This window comes from Gadus macrocephalus, chromosome 16 (assembly GCF_031168955.1).
Source record: "Gadus macrocephalus chromosome 16, ASM3116895v1".
In the NCBI taxonomy this organism is placed as follows: Eukaryota; Metazoa; Chordata; class Actinopteri; order Gadiformes; family Gadidae; genus Gadus; species Gadus macrocephalus.
The window spans coordinates 6550983-6566803 of record NC_082397.1 but is presented as its reverse complement, the minus strand read 5'-3'; the positions used below and the strand labels follow the sequence as shown (position 1 = coordinate 6566803).

The 15821-nt window shown below is 47.3% G+C and overlaps 2 protein-coding genes across 5 annotated transcripts in view; one reads left to right on the top strand and one right to left on the bottom strand.

The window, feature by feature from the left end:
* Nucleotides 1-2: 2 nt before the first annotated feature.
* On the top strand, nucleotides 3-9633 carry LOC132474913 (protein IWS1 homolog). 4 transcript variants are annotated; one of them, XR_009529767.1, is made up of 17 exons: nucleotides 3-235; nucleotides 526-608; nucleotides 1128-2103; nucleotides 3007-3063; nucleotides 3210-3390; nucleotides 4157-4214; nucleotides 4298-4398; nucleotides 4547-4697; nucleotides 4819-4901; nucleotides 5742-5871; nucleotides 6283-6400; nucleotides 6957-7068; nucleotides 7633-7689; nucleotides 8125-8181; nucleotides 8267-8378; nucleotides 8689-8881; nucleotides 9214-9633. XR_009529767.1 is itself a non-coding variant. In XM_060075828.1 (17 exons), the coding sequence occupies exons 1-16, from the start codon at nucleotides 193-195 to the stop codon at nucleotides 8812-8814; spliced, it is 2445 nt and encodes an 814-aa protein (XP_059931811.1). In that variant the 5' UTR covers nucleotides 3-192; the 3' UTR covers nucleotides 8815-8839; nucleotides 9214-9633. The 4 variants fall into 4 exon arrangements, 2 of the variants coding, with proteins under 2 accessions (XP_059931811.1, XP_059931812.1); XM_060075828.1 differs by having other exon boundaries at nucleotides 8689-8839; XR_009529768.1 differs by lacking the exon at nucleotides 7633-7689 and having other exon boundaries at nucleotides 4-235.
* Nucleotides 9634-10609: 976 nt separating this feature from the next.
* ostn (osteocrin) overlaps nucleotides 10610-15821 on the bottom strand; it is a 6625-nt gene continuing 1413 nt past the window's right edge. Inside the window, exons 2-4 of the mRNA XM_060075901.1 lie at nucleotides 12900-13031; nucleotides 11993-12204; nucleotides 10610-11822 (exon numbers count right to left, since the gene is read on the bottom strand). Of these exons, the coding sequence (XP_059931884.1) occupies nucleotides 11738-11822; nucleotides 11993-12204; nucleotides 12900-13031 (429 nt within the window). The 3' untranslated portion in view covers nucleotides 10610-11737. The remainder of the gene's footprint in view (nucleotides 11823-11992; nucleotides 12205-12899; nucleotides 13032-15821) is intronic.

Sequence of the window (15821 nt, the reverse complement as noted above, 5' to 3'; positions counted from 1 at the left end):
CAACAGGGAGCATGCGCATATCAAGGCCGCGCTGCCATTTTGATGGCAGTGATCAACACCGCATAGTTTCTATTTCATAAGTACATATTCGAGCTGGCTTTAACCCAGCACGACACCTACTAAGGTATCGTGTTTATTAAAGATAAGTATATAACGCGGGCATCATAAATAATCCGAACAACAATAAAACAGATGGACGGAGAGGACGACGACGTTGTATCCGCCAGCCGCTCCGGTAAGACGCTTTGTTTCCTTATAACGTGACACACTAAAGTACTCTACTATATGGTCTGAAACTCACTATAATACTCTCCTATTAAGTTATATTTGTAATCGATAAAATACGCATTATAAAGTTATATAGACTCACTAAAATGCTCTTTTATATACTCAGGAAAATACTCTCCTGTATATGTGCTCAATGAAATACTCACTTGTATAGAGTGACGATAATACTCTTATATTGTCTATATTGTATATTTTGTGTTTGTGTGTTTGTTATTGATGTGGTGCGTGTGTTTGCAGATGATGGCGGTGGTACACCTGTACAAGACGAACACCCAGCATCAGAAGATGAGCAGGCGATGCCCACAAAACATAATTCAGAGGTTGGTTCACAGGTCATCATGTCTGCATCTTTCTTTATTGTAGAGGTGTGTATGTTTTAGTAGTTGTTGCATTACCTTAGAACAGCACACTGGATGTATTTGTCTGCTGCTATCAGCGGTTCGCGTCCCGACTCCTCTCAAGTTAGTAAGGTACGTTTTTTCGGATACTTGAATTAAGATTATTGAAACGTATCGTGAATACAACTTTGGTACATTACCTTGTCCGTGAACATGATTGCAGCGGAGTCACGTCAGATAGATTTTCAACATAAATGGTGATGAAGACCACGACCCCCATAACCCCATGCTACTACCTGCCTTCATCAAATTAATACTAAACTAGTTGACAGGCCTACCTACGGCCTAACACTTTCAAGACCTTGGGTGTCTTGAAAGGCGCCTCTAAATTAAATGTATTATTATTATCATTATTACTCCCCTCACGATATACTCTTCCCTTACTGTTTGTACACTGCTCACTATATCAACACGCCGTTTTGCTGCTCTGTTATGGTTCAGGACGACGGCAGTGAGGGTGAGGACGGCCCCCATCCCATGGAGACCAGCGGCCCGGCCAGTGGCTCCGACAACGAGGGCCCGGCAAGGGGCCACAGCGACTCGGAGGGAGAGGTCCCTGGGCGTAACCGTGGAAACAACAGTGACTCCGAGGGAGAAGCCCCTCGGCGTAACTCTGGCAACAACAGCGACTCAGACGTAGAGGCCCCCGGGCGTAACCGTGGAAACAACAGTGACTCGGACGTAGAGGCCCCCGGGCGTAACCGTGGAAACAACAGTGACTCCGACGTAGAGGCCCCCGGGCGTAACCGTGGAAACAACAGCGACTCCGAGGTAGAGGCCCCTGGGCGTAACCGTGGAAACAACAGTGACTCCGACGTAGAGGCCCCCGGGCGTAACCGTGGAAACAACAGTGACTCCGAGGTAGAGGCCCCTGGGCGTAACCGTGGAAACAACAGTGACTCCGAGGTAGAGGCCCCTGGGCGTAACCGTGGGAACAACAGTGACTCCGAGGTAGAGGCCCCTGGGCGTAACCGTGGAAACAACAGTGACTCCGAGGTAGAGGCCCCTGGGCGTAACCGTGGAAACAACGGTGACTCCGAGGTAGAGCGGCCCAGGCCCGCGGACAGCGATGAGGAAGACTCCGCTTTGAAGAGCCGAGGAAGTGAGGAGGACAGGAGGACCCCTCCCCGTGCCAAACACAGCCCCTCCTCTTCCCCGAGCTCCACCCCTAACGCAGGTGGAAAACCAGACGGCAGCACACCTGCGAGGAAGAAGATTGCCGCCCTGCACTCAGACGACGATGAAGAGGAGGAGGCGGGGGCTGTCGGGACGCAGGGAGCAGAGGCCGACGGGGCGAAGTGGAAGGCAGTGATGATGTCGGACAGCGAGGATGAGGCGGGGGAGGAACGGAAGGCTGACAACGAAGAGGAGAAGGCGAAACGGACAGAAGATAGCCATGATGAAGACGCTGGAACAGGTACTGTAGAGCTAGGCACTAACACTGCAGGGTCAAACCCTTAGCTTGAACCAAAAATAGTGTCACAACTTAATTAGTGCATTGGTCGGGAAACTCTTTAAGCTCATTGGGGAGACTGGCTAACTGCCTCTTGCCCTCTTCAGCAACGATATGGTCATAAATGATATCATAATGTGCCATTTTATATTGATGGCTTTAGATAATAATTATCACCATATATTTTATCATAAAAATAATATTGCTAAATTAAGAGCATTCTCCATAGGACCGAACCCTAAAGAAATCATAAGGTTGATTCTGGTTTATAATATACAATTATTTATTATTAGAAAGAATGTGTGACAAACTTTCAATAAAACAAACATGGCTTGCGTTATACGCTAAATAAATAAAATAAAATAATAATGCTTGATTCCCATCCAATTAAATACATGATTTCGAAGGTCTCTCAAACATTTTAGAGGTAGTTTACTGAACGTTGATAAATAAAATGACAAATGTGTAAACAACTTCTGGAGAGAGAGTAGAGCTGAGGGAGGGATATTTGGGGATTTTTTTTTTTACCCAGGTAGCGCGTCCAGCATGACAATCATTAGCTTCTTGAAGCCCAGTATTATATGCATCATATATTTAGTGATGCAGTACGTCATCACCTACTGCCTGCACACATTGCACTGACTCGGACAGTGTGGCGAGTCAGTGACTGATGTACCGGTATATAAAAAACAAACATTATAAGGATTGATATTAATGTTGATTTATTGTCCAGAGGTAGTGGTTCTACTCCTCGTATAACTCAGTAGGAATCACAAAACACAACAAGGATCTTCCATGAAGATCAACCAGCTTCCCAGCAAAACTACATTGGTGTGTGTGTGTCTCTGTCTGTGTGTTTGTGCGTAGTGAAGAGGAAGAAGGCCGTCCTCTCAGACAGCGAGGACGACGACACTCCTACACCAGGTGAGACCAGAGCATCAGCCGCCCATCACACCACCGTCTCCATTCATGTCCCTATAGATGGACTGTCTATTGATGTGCTCACGGGGTGCAGAGGTTGATTCCGTATGGAAAGCTGTTCTGAACGAAGCGCTTCTGACCCCCTCCAGTGAAGCGCAGCAGAGCCGTGTCCGACGAGGAGAACTCGGACTCCGAGGGTCCGGACCGCAAAATGGCAGCCAAGCTGAGGGAGCTGGGGTCCGACAGCGAGGACGAGGACGGTCCTGCCAAGACCAAGGACGAGAAGACGCTGTTTGGCAGTGACAGCGAGTCGGGAGAGGACCAGGAGGAGTGAGTCGGCCAGAACCCCTACACAGTGCTCTATTCCCCTTAAAGGTTGTGTCCGCCATTCTGATTGAAACATAAAGTATCACATTCATCTGCTTTTTCCTCACGATCCGCTAGCTGCCCGTCCCATAAGCAGGCTGTCAAAAAAACCGCGTCTCTCTAGGCAGCCTAGGCTCCGAGATCGCACACAAAAACAAATGGTACTGCCAACACCTCAAAATCAAAATAAACAGTGTTCCAACCAATCACAGACAAGGGGTGGGTGTTGTGGTGTTTCGCGCTCGTGCCTGGGCTATGCGACCCTTCGATGGTCGTATGTGTTGCGCGTTCATGGTCATGCACGTTCATGAAAATGCGCGTCCATGATCATTTTCAAAACACGGGAGGGAGGGGCTAGCTGTTTGTTTGGAATCTCGCAACGGAAGTCAGGGCAACCAGAATCGCTGATACAACCTTTAATGTGTCTAGATTACAGTATCAGTACCCACTGGATCTAGGGCAGTATCAGTACTGTTCCCGTAGGATCTAGGTAGTATCACTACTGGGTTGATGGTACAGTATCATTACTGGCTCTAGGCTAGTAGCGGTACTGGGTCAATGTTCCACTATCAGTTCTGAATATAGCGTAGTATCACCACTGTATCTAGGGTAGTATGACCAGTAGGTCTAGGCTAGTAGCAGAAATGGATCTAGAGTAGTATCAGTATTGTACTAGACATGTGACTGATATACTAAGGGTGAAGTTCAAATACCACTTTCTGTGTTCTAGGAAGATGATTGCGGACATCTTTGGAGAGTCGGGAGACGAGGAGGAAGAGGAGTTTACGGTAATTACAACTTCCTGTCCTATTGCAAAAACTTCTGTCTAAAAAGATTTGTATAATGTGTGTGTGTGTGTGTGTGTGTGCAGGGTTTCAACCAGGAGGAACTGGAGGGGCAGCAGAAGGTAGAGAACCAGCCAGCTGAGGAAGACTCTGATTCGGATGAAGGAGTCGACCGTAGTGGCAAAGAGTAAGAAACCAACTCTCTCTCTCTCTCTCTCTTGACCACACTTACTGCTGCTCTCTCTCCCCGCCATACTGACCCGTGGTCTCTCTCCCCCCCATACTGACCCGTGGTCTCTCTCCCCCCATACTGACCCGTGCTCTCTCTCCCCCAGCACCAGCATGATGTCAGACTTCGACATCATGCTGGCGCGTAAGAAGGCAGCGGGCGGGAAGCGCAGGAGGAACCGAGACGGAGGAACGTTCATCAGCGACGCCGACGACGTCGTCAGCGCCATGATCATCAAGATGAACGAGGCCGCAGAGGTACCGCCACATTAAGAGTCCCCCGCTACCCTTCATACTGTCACAATAAGAGCCCCCCCCAGTACTTTCATGATCCCACAATAAGTCCCCTGATTATCTGTGTGTGTGTGTGCGTGTGTAGGAGGACAGAACGCTCAACGCTCAAAAGAAGCCAGCGCTGAAGAAACTCACACTGCTGCCTGCGGTTGTCACGCATCTCAAGAAGTAAACATACAGCACCTCATCACCTACTATAGCACCTCCTCATCCGGTGTATCCACATAGAGCACCTCCTCATGCATCATCACCTCCTCATCTAGTACAGCACCTCCTCGTCTAGTACAGCACCTCCTCATCTAGTACAGCACCTCCTCATCTAGTACAGCACCTCCTCATCTAGTACAGCACCTCCTCATCTAGTACAGCACCTCCTCATCTAGTACAGCACCTCCTCATGCATCATCACCTCCTCATCTAGTACAGCACCTCCTCATCTAGTACAGCACCTCCTCATGCATCATCACCTCCTCATCTAGTACAGCCCCTCCTCATCTAGTACAGCACCTCCTCGTCTAGTACAGCACCTCCTCGTCTAGTACAGCACCTCCTCGTCTAGTACAGCACCTCCTCGTCTAGTACAGCACCTCCTCGTCTAGTACAGCACCTCCTCATCTAGTACAGCACCTCCTCATTTAGTACAGCACCTCCTCATCTAGTACAGCACCTCCTCATCTAGTACAGCACCTCCTCGTCTAGTACAGCACCTCCTCGTCTAGTACAGCACCTCCTCGTCTAGTACAGCACCTCCTCATCTAGTACAGCACCTCCTCGTCTAGTACAGCACCTCCTCGTCTAGTACAGCACCTCCTCGTCTAGTACAGCACCTCCTCGTCTAGTACAGCACCTCCTCGTCTAGTACAGCACCTCCTCATCTAGTACAGCACCTCCTCGTCTAGTACAGCACCTCCTCATCTAGTACAGCACCTCCTCGTCTAGTATGGCGGTGGTGTTTGAAGGGGCAGTGTGCCAGCACCGAGTGGGAGTGTAACAGCAGCTTGTCTCCAGGCAGGATCTGAAGGAGACGTTCATCGACAGCGGCGTGATGACGGCCATCAAGGAGTGGATCGGCCCCTTGCCAGACAAGAGCCTCCCTGCCCTCCGCATCCGAGGGGAGCTGCTCAAGATCCTGCATGAGGTAAGCGCCGCTCTAGAATCCGTCAGGGGGTTAGCACTGCTCTAGAATCGTCAGGGGGTTAGCACTCCTCTACATATTGCAGTTGGACTGTCCTCGAGCAGATGGAGCTGACCGTGGTCATGTGACCCCTGGTTATATCCTCCCACGGTCATGGCGGATATAATCAGGGGTCAAAATTCTCATGGATTGTGCTCGATATTATTCCCTCACACCCTTTCCACTACAACACAAACATTTCAGTCACAGAAGTGTTCATTGCTTCTCTTGTACCCCAGGTTCTTCTGTGTTTGTCGTAAAGAAGCAGGTAGGAGCATCTTGCTCAAGGATGTCTATCGATGTACCCTAGGTAGACTGTGTTCATCAGGGACGGGACGCCCTAACCTCTGGACCATTCTGTGTTCTGTTCCCCAGCTTCCCAGCGTGAGCCAGGAAACTCTGAAACACAGCGGCATCGGACGTGCGGTCATGTTCCTCTACAAGCACCCCAAGGAGTCGCGACCCAACAAAGACCTGGCTCTCAAACTCATCAGTAAGTAAGAACCTCCGCTGTCACATGGTGTGTCAACCAATCAGCCTCCAGGAGCCTGTTTGAGGTAGATCATAAACTGTCACATGGTGTGTTGAACAACCAATCAGCCTCTATAGGAACCTGAGTTCCTATAGAAAACTACCAGGAACTCATACTGGGCCACATGGAGTCCTGGATTAGCAATGAATGTTTTGTGTGCTGACTGTCTGTCTCACCCTTCCTCTCTCTCTGTCTCTCTGATGAAGACCTCTGATGGAAAACATGTATAACCAACTTTTGAAATCCAAGAGGGGCGAGAATGGGGAATAATTAGGTCCTTCAGGTAGGATGGGGCTGATCTGTTCAGTATTTTATAGGTATGCAGTAGCACCTTGAAATCTGACCTGGCATTATCAGAACGCAGGGGGGGGGGGGAGAGAACAGGAGGAATGTGGTTGAATTTCTGGTTCCAGTTAAGCGACTAGCAGGCGTTTCATATTATCGATCGATACACTAGTAGTAGTAGTAGTTCTTTATAAGCGAGCTAACAGCAGTGGGTTATCTTCTTCACCCCTAGACGAGTGGTCCCGACCCATCTTTGGTCTGACGTCCAACTACAAGGGGATGACCCGAGAGGAACGGCAACAGAGAGACCTGGACCAGCAGATGCCCCAGAAGAGGGGACTAAGGTCTGGGCCAACACTTACCTGAAACGTCACCCCCGTCCAAACCCTTACCTAAACCCATACCTTCACCCCTTAATTGAACCCATTCCTAATCCCTACCGTAACACTTACCTAAACCTATACCTATACTTATACTTTACTTAACATTTAGCCGTACCTTATCCCCTTACCTTAGACCCTACCTAAAGCGCTAACCTGACCCTCTAGTCTAACCCCTACCTTAGACCCTACCTGAGGCTCTGACCTGATCTCTAGTCCTGAACTTCTTCACCTCCTCCCTCTTCATCCATCCCTGGTTCTTCCCTCTCTTCCTCCCTGGTTCTTCCCTCTCTTCCTCCCTGGTTCTTCTCTCTCTTCCTCCCTGGTTCTTCTCTCTCTTCCTCCCTGGTTCTTCCCTCTCTTCCTCCCTGGTTCTTCCCTCTCTTCCTCCCTGGTTCTTCACTTCTTCCCTCTCTTCCTCCCTGGTTTTCTCCTCATCCCTGGTACTTCACCTCCTCCATCCTCATCCCTGGTTCTTCTCCTCATCCCTGGTACTTCACCTCCTCCATCCTCCCCCTGGTTCTGCAGTCAGGCACACAAGGAGGTGAAGGCGTCGGAGCCTGATGTCTTCTCTCCTACAACCAGGTTCCTCTGCATGGTTGCGCTGTGGTTCCGCTCTCTACCAGTGCAGTTCTTTAGCTGCCTGCCTTGTTTTCATTTAACGACTCCACTGCCCCTGTCCCGTGGCGTGCCTAACGAGCAATCAGGAGGCTGTTAGAGGAAAAAAAATGAACTTGTTGCGTGGTGTGTGTAACAATCAATGCGCCTTCAGGAGCTTGTTTGAGTTAAAATATATACTGTCACATGGTGTGTGTGTGTAGGGTTGGTTACGGTGAGTTAAAAGAAAAATGGAACCAGGAACTCAAACTGGGCGACATTGAGTCCTGGAGCACCAAATATGTTTTTTGTGCTGACTGTCTCTCTGTCTCTGTCTCTGTCTCTGTCTCTGTCTCTGTCTCTCTCTCTGTCTCCTCCCTCTGTCTCCTCTCTCCCTATGTCTCCGTCTCTTTCTCTCGCTAGTTCTGGCGGTCAGACTCCCCGTCGGGACCTAGAGAAGCAACTCACTGGAGAGGAAAAGTAAGATCCCGCCTCAACCCCTTCCCCAAGAACCTGCTTCAGAACCACTGATCCCCGCCTGTGCCTAACGTCCTCCCCCCAACAGGGCTCTGCGACCTGGGGAGCCAGGCTTCTGTGCCCGGGCCAGGGTACCCATGCCCTCCAACAAGGACTACGTAGTCCGACCCAAGTGGAACATAGAGATGGAGTCTAGCAGGGTGAGTTTATCCCTGTACCATAGATATACTGGTTCTTTATACTGTTCAGATTAAGTCGGATGCATACTAGTTTATTCTGGTTTGTATAAGAATTATGCTATAAACCAGAATAAACTAGTATGCTTCAAGCGGATGACGATGAAGCATACTAGTTTATTCTGGTTTATAGCATAATTCTTATACTGGTTTATTTGATTTTGTGTAAAAGTTAGTTTATAGTAATCGTATGGTTTTAACCTGATGCATGGGTCAGGGACTGATGGTTGTGTATGCGGTCGCTGCTTTAGCTGTGCGTTGATTGGTTCCTCAGAGTGGATTTAAGAAAGGCGTCAGTCGATTGGAGAAGCACAAGCGTCGTTTTGCTGAGCAGAAGAAACGGGGGCGCCTGCAAGGAGCCATCAAGATCAGTGTGCAGGGGAACCACATGCCCTTGTAGTACCTGCTGCTACCCATTGGGGGCAGTAAGTACCATCCTGTAGTACTTGCTGCTACACATAGGGGCAGTAAGTACCTAAAGTACTTAAACAGCGGCTGGTTAACAAGCTGTTGGTTAACACATTTTTGGTCAGAGATCTTCTCATGGATCTTTACAAGCTGTTGGTCAACCAACTGTTGGTCAACCAACTGTTGTTTTACAAACTGTTTATTAGGTTTTCTTGGGGTTTGGGAGTCAATGTTTGAGTGCTTTCCTGCCAACTCACCTGCAGGTCGAGGTCGCTGTTTATAAATGCTTGACTTCCTGGGTCTTGGCTGCTGTGTGTGGGCTCAGTGAGATTGTTGTCATGGTAACAAGGGTGACGCAACAGTCAAACTAACATGCGGGTCTGGCCCCCAGGGACCCATGAAGAAGGGAGTGTCTCGCGTGTACAAACAGACGCGGCGCTCACGGGACATCCTGCGGCTCACCAAGACGGGCCACGCCGTCAAGATCAGCGTGGAGGGGAGAAGCCTGCCGCTCTGACTTCACCCACCTCGCCCCTGCCTATTTTAGTTTATTTTTAATAATTTGCTCAGAAACCCCCCCTCCCCTGTGTGTGTGTGTGTGTGTGTGTGTGTGTGTGTGTGTGTGTGTGTGTGTGTGTGTGTGTGTGTGTGTGTGTGTGTGTGTGTGTGTGTGTGTGTGTGTGTGTGTGTGTGTGTGTGTGTGTGTGTGTCACACTCAGTACCCAGGGATGTTTAATGTGACCGGCGTGTGAGTGTGCACCCTGTTCTACGGTAGAAGAATCTTTTCATATTAAACAGAGTTCTGCTCAAATCCTGTTCCCCGGGTCTGATTTTGCTGTGTAAACCACTCTGGTTCTAGGTTTGGGAGCTGAACCTACCCACCTCCTAAAATAATTGAATAATATGTAATTTCTTACCTAAACTTAAAAGAGACGCCGAGATAAATATGAATTGGTGTTTGCAAGTTCTACCCATATTCTGATGAGTTGTTTTATTCAAAATTCCCCAAAGCGAGTTCGCTAGATAAGCATTTACTTTCTGTAAGCCGCAAATATTGACTTTGGTTACAGTATCCTAGACCCTGTTCATGTGATGGGAATACACTTTCTATTATTTAACGAAAAATGTGGAATGGTCACTTAATCAAACGAGTGCCGGTAACAACGCAACCAGATTGTTTGTCTTCAAACACAGTCAAAACATAAGGGTCACCCTATAATGATCGAAGCGAAACAAGGATTAACATTGGCACTGCTTTCAACCGATGGAGACTGCACTTGGCGAGTAATGGAATGAAATTCCATTCTGAATTCTCGACGTTTCTACTAAACTGGTGAGTAAACAACTGCATGCTTCATTCAGCTTAGACGTTTGACTTTTTGTCCACAATAAGTGAACTCGAACAAGACGTTGTAACGCCTCCCCCTAGTGGTTATCAGAGTAACCGACTCGTTGAGTCAACGTTTACACGGGACCTAATGGAAATAACACTGATATGGAGGTGTGATTTGATCCTTTTCGCTTTAGTTTTATACTTTTGTTGACCGTACCTTCATTTATGTTGCGTTGAGAGTGAGATTCGAGTTTGGGTTTGAACGCAAACTATATTAGCCATTCAACTAATAGCCACTGTTAATTGCCAAGAAAAATACCAAAAAAAAGGCGTTGTTGTTGACTGCTTGTATGTTGATGGGCCTCCATGTTAAATTGAAGACATAATAATGGTTTATGGACCTGGACACAAATGTATTCCAACAGACCATTGCTGTAGTTTGACACAGAAACCATTGTACTAAATGTGTACAGTTTAATAATCAAGCAAAGACGAGCAATACATAAAAAAAAACTAAAACACAGGCCGTTTTTACACATGGACATTGTCAGATGTATCAACGTTACTATGGCAGGATAAAGGTACTGTCTGGAACGCTTGAGCAACTAAATACCATAACCTTTGACCCCTTGTGGGGTAGGACAGTACAGTTCTAACCAGGTAGTTATTACCAGTCCTAACAACCAGTTATAACATAACCAGATATAATCAGTTCTAACATAACCAGGTATTACCACTTATATTATGTTATTACCAGTTGCATCATCACCATTTGTTACTTACCAGTTATAACTGGTTACTACCTGGTTCTGGCATAAAAGGATGTTCCTGCTCACCCAGTGTTAAGCAAGACCTGACAACTAATATCAGGGATACTAACCAACAACTCAAGTTAAGTCATGTCACATTCAGGTCGAAGCAGAGGCCTCCCGTTGGACAGAAATGTGTGCGTGTGTGAGCCGCTCAAATTATATTGTGAAAGGACGGTACTGCTGCCCCCTGTCTTACTCCAGGAGTCAGAAGAGCAGGTTAAAAGGGAGGAGGCTAAGGTGTAGGAGAGACAGGAGCAGCAGTTAGGCGGTTTTTAGGTTGTAGGAGAAGCAGTGTGACGTTGCCATGTGATGCGTTGCATGGATAAGCAGGTGTGTAGGATACTCCACCATGGGTTTTTGGTTATCTGATCAATAGAAGGGAGATTGTCTCTCTCCTAATTTGTCCACTGGTGCCAAATATAGTGTAATACACAATGCACCATACAATACGGATAACATCCGAATCATCCACAGTGATGTTAAGGCACACACTGGTTCTTTATAAAATTAATGGTCAAGGAGCAATATCTAACACGTATCACCTTCTTGATGCGACCAATGCACCAATGGATTGTCAGGGTATTATTAGTTGCCTGTGGGAGCCAGCTTTTGAGAGCGATGCTAGTGATTGGCCGGTTGTGGTGCACTCTTTAAAGGAAAAACGCTATCCCAATACCTTATTTTCTCACATTAAATTAGCTCTCAGCTGAAGGTCCATCCGCCGAATTGCCACAGCTGTCCACAGGATGGTGCTATTGGGTGGCTGTAGACTAGCCTCGATTGTTGGGTAACCGGCTGACCCCGATTCTGTCCATCGTTGGACTGATTCTCCGCCTCGGCAACTCCATTACCTTCCTAGAAAACACATCAGGATGTTAGCATCTCTTATATAAGTACCGGTGTGTGTGTGTTTGTGTGTCTGTTTGTTTGTGTCTGTGTCTGTGTGTCTGCTAGATATGTTCTATGTTTGGTTCTAACTAGTTTGGTTCTAACTAGGTTCTGTGTCTAGGTTCAGAGGCTCTCACCTCTTCTTTGATGCTTGTTTAGTATCCATGCCGCTGATTGACAGCCGGTCCAAAGGCGTGTTGCCTCCTGGGAAACTGCGCTTCCTCTTTGGCTCCATGACATCATTCTCCATCCTGACCAGGCGGTCCAGAAGAAGCAGTTTTTCAGACATCTTCTCCCTGGCCTTCTCCCCTCCAGAGGGCCGAGCCAGGTTAGACTGCAGCTCAGGAACCTGAAACATCCAGGTTAGACTGTAACAGAAGCCTGAACCAGCCAGGTAAGACTGTAACAGACACCTGAAGCAGCCAGGTTAGACTGGAACAGACGCCTGAACCAGCCAGGTTAAACTGTAACAGACACCTGAACCAGCCAGGTTAGACTGTAACAGACACCTGAACCAGCCAGGTTAGACTGTAAAAGTCTCCTGAACCAGCCAGGTTAGACTGTAACAGACACCTGAACCAGCCAGGTTAGACTGTAACAGACACCTGAACCAGCCAGGTTAGACTGTAACAGACACCTGAACCAGCCAGGTAAGACTCTAACAGACACTTGAACCAGCCAGGTTAGACTGTAGCAGACACCTGAACCAGCCAGGTTAGACTGTAACAGACCCCTGAACCAGCCAGGTAAGACTCTAACAGACACTTGAACCAGCCAGGTAAGACTGTAACAGACACTTGAACCAGCCAGGTTAGACTGTAACAGACCCCTGAACCAGCCAGGTAAGACTCTAACAGACACTTGAACCAGCCAGGTAAGACTGTAACAGACACTTGAACCAGCCAGGTTAGACTGTAACAGACACCTGACACCCAGTTGTGTCTTCTTATGTTTCCATAACCCATTAAAGTTGTACTGGGCCGCTCCCAGTAGAACCACCCCCAGGGGTCAACGGTGCACGGTGTGTGACGGTGTCTCTCTGACCTGGGGTGCTAGCCGAGAGGACAGGCGCATGCCGAGGTGCTGTGGGAGGCGAGGAGGGGGGTGCAGGGCGTCTGAGTGGGCAAGCAGGCCGACGGACAGCAGGCTGGGCAGGAGCCAAACACACGCCAGCATCTACAAACACACACATTTCAATAAAATGAGCCACACATAACAGCCTCTACAAACACACACATCACAATCATATCAACCATACACACACACACCGGCCTCTACAAACACACACATCACAATAATATCAACCATACACACACACACCGGCCTCTACAAACACACACATCACAATAATATCAACCATACACACACACACACCGGCCTCTACAAACACACACATCACAATAATATCAACCTCACACACACACCGGCCTCTACAAACACACACATCACAATAATATCAACCATACACACACACCGGCCTCTACAAACACACACATCACAATAATATCAACCTCACACACACACCGGCCTCTACAAACACACACATCACAATAATATCAACCATACACACACACCGGCCTCTACAAACACACACATCACAATGATATCAGCCACACACACACACACACACACACACACACACACACACACACACACACACACACACACACACACACACACACACACACACACACACACACACACACACATCAGCATCTATAAACGTGCATGTCACAACAATATTACTTCTGCAAACAAACATATCACAATAATATCACATCTACAAACACATATTACATTCATATTAATATTGTTATTAATTCATTATATTAATTAATATCATTAATAGCACATCTCAAACATACATATCCCAACAATGTCATATCTACAAACACGCATATCACAATAATCGGGCTGAACACCCACCAGCATCCACATACACACATCCCAATAATATCAGATCTACAAACACACGTATCACAATATTATCTACGACATCTCTCTCTCACTCTATCAATAACAAAGTCCTACAAAAAGATGAGGCGAAGTGAGAATCAACCCTGACTCATTCTGTAAAGACCCATTCTGTGCTGTACAATGTCTGTCTGTCTGTCTGTCTGTCTGTCTGTCTGTCTGTCTGTCTGTCTGTCTGTCTGTCTGTGTCTCTCTCTCTCTCTCTCTCTCTCTCTCTCTCTCTCTCTCTCTCTCTCTCTCTCTCTCTCTCTCTCTCTCTCTCTCTCTCTCTCTGTCTGTGTCTCTCTCTGTCTGTGTCTCTCTCTCTCTCTCTCTCTGTCTCTCAGACACACATCCGTCTGGCTCTCTGTCTACAGTGTGTGTGCGTTTCAGGTTCCGATGATACTGTGCCGCTGTGTTTATCTTGACCCACAATGCATCAGTGAGAACCTGAGAGGCTGTGAGAATGGCGAGGAGTAAACTGTGGGAATACTTGGAGGAAGTTATAATATTATCTCTAGGAGGAAGCTACATGCTCCGCTAATCAGAACTGCTCCGCCTAGCCAGCACATGACATCATCTAGGTCAGGTCTGTCTGTCTCCGTCTGCCTGTCTGTCTGTCTGTCTGTCTGTCTGTCTGTCTGTCTGTATGACTGTCTTTCTGTCTGCAGTGGAGGGCTGGTTCCCAACCCCTGGTTCGCTGATTGGCACCACCTCGGGCTGTGAGAACCAAGTATCCGGGTTCTGCGACCAAATGGAAGTGCCTAATCGGGGACATTTCAACCCCCTTCACTACAATACAAAACAACATAAGTGATATTGGTCATTACACATTCATGTTGACCAATCTCAACGATCAAAACTAAAATATTTCCTAGGGTATATAAAGGTCCACCTGATGGCACTATCTATTGAAACATTGAGGTGGGCGCAGAGTCTGCTGCTAGGGGTCAAAGTTCAGAACCCAGGGCCTGGCGATATAGGGCAGCATCAGCGCTAACTTCAACAATTTCCTCCATACCTGCACGTCCGAGGCTATAGCCTTCAATGTTTTATGAACAGTCCTGGACCTCTTTGTACAAAAATAATAATATTATAAAAATAGCGGATCTTTTCATCGTCATCGTCATTCGTCAAACCTTACACCTGCATCATCACACCTTCGATGCATGTGGGTGCACCCAAGTGGGTGCTACATATTGGTGGTGGTTAGTGAGGTCCCCCCTTCACTTTAGGCGTCTTTGAGTGTTATTAATTATTATTATTCTTCATGTTTAACCTCTGTTTTCCTTTTATTCCTAGTCTGTTTTACATAGTTTTGAATGATGACTATATGCTCTGTAAGGTGACCTTGGGTGTCTTGAAAGGCGCCTCTAAATTAAATGTATTATTATTATTATTATTATTATTATTATTATTATTATTATGTGTAATGCATCTAAGCCCAGTTGATCTTTACTTCACTTGGAGTGAATGTGTGTGTGTGTGTGAGTGTGTGTGTGTGTGTGTGAGTGTGTGTGTACGTAGGTATGACTAATTTATACACTCATCATGTGTTCCCACACTTAAGAGGAAGAGCAGACAAACAGCAAATCAGCCAGCCCCCCCCCCCTGCTCTCACCCTCCCTACGTTCCTCAGCCATGGAGAAGTGTTGCGATGACACACCTTGGATTGACTGGCCCGATCTACACTACAAACCAATCACGGACGAGATGCCCTGATTGGTCAGAAATGTGCCCGGAGTGGCCTTAAAAGTCAGGTGGGTCATTTATTTCAGTACTGTGTTAGTACGCTGGTACTACCATGTCAGTAGTGGGTTAGTACTGTGTTAGTAGTGTGGAGCTACTATGTTGGTACTTTGGTACTACTATGTTAGTGCTGTTGTACTAGTTGATTAATACTTTGGTATTCAATTTATATTTTTTCTTCGGACTACTACACAGAGGTCAGAGGTCATAACAGGATTATATCACACGCCCCTTTTGCTAACGAGATAACTTCTCTCTCTCCTA

Excerpts from the sequence above, each read along its gene's own strand:
- LOC132474913 (XM_060075828.1), top strand. The coding sequence starts at position 193 with ATGGACGGAGAGGACGACGACGTTGTATCCGCCAGCCGCTCCG. Across the intron at positions 5,872-6,282 it reads TGCTCAAGATCCTGCATGAG|CTTCCCAGCGTGAGCCAGGA; the intron begins GTAAGCGCCGCT and ends TCTGTTCCCCAG. Across the intron at positions 8,182-8,266 it reads CAACTCACTGGAGAGGAAAA|GGCTCTGCGACCTGGGGAGC; the intron begins GTAAGATCCCGC and ends TCCCCCCAACAG.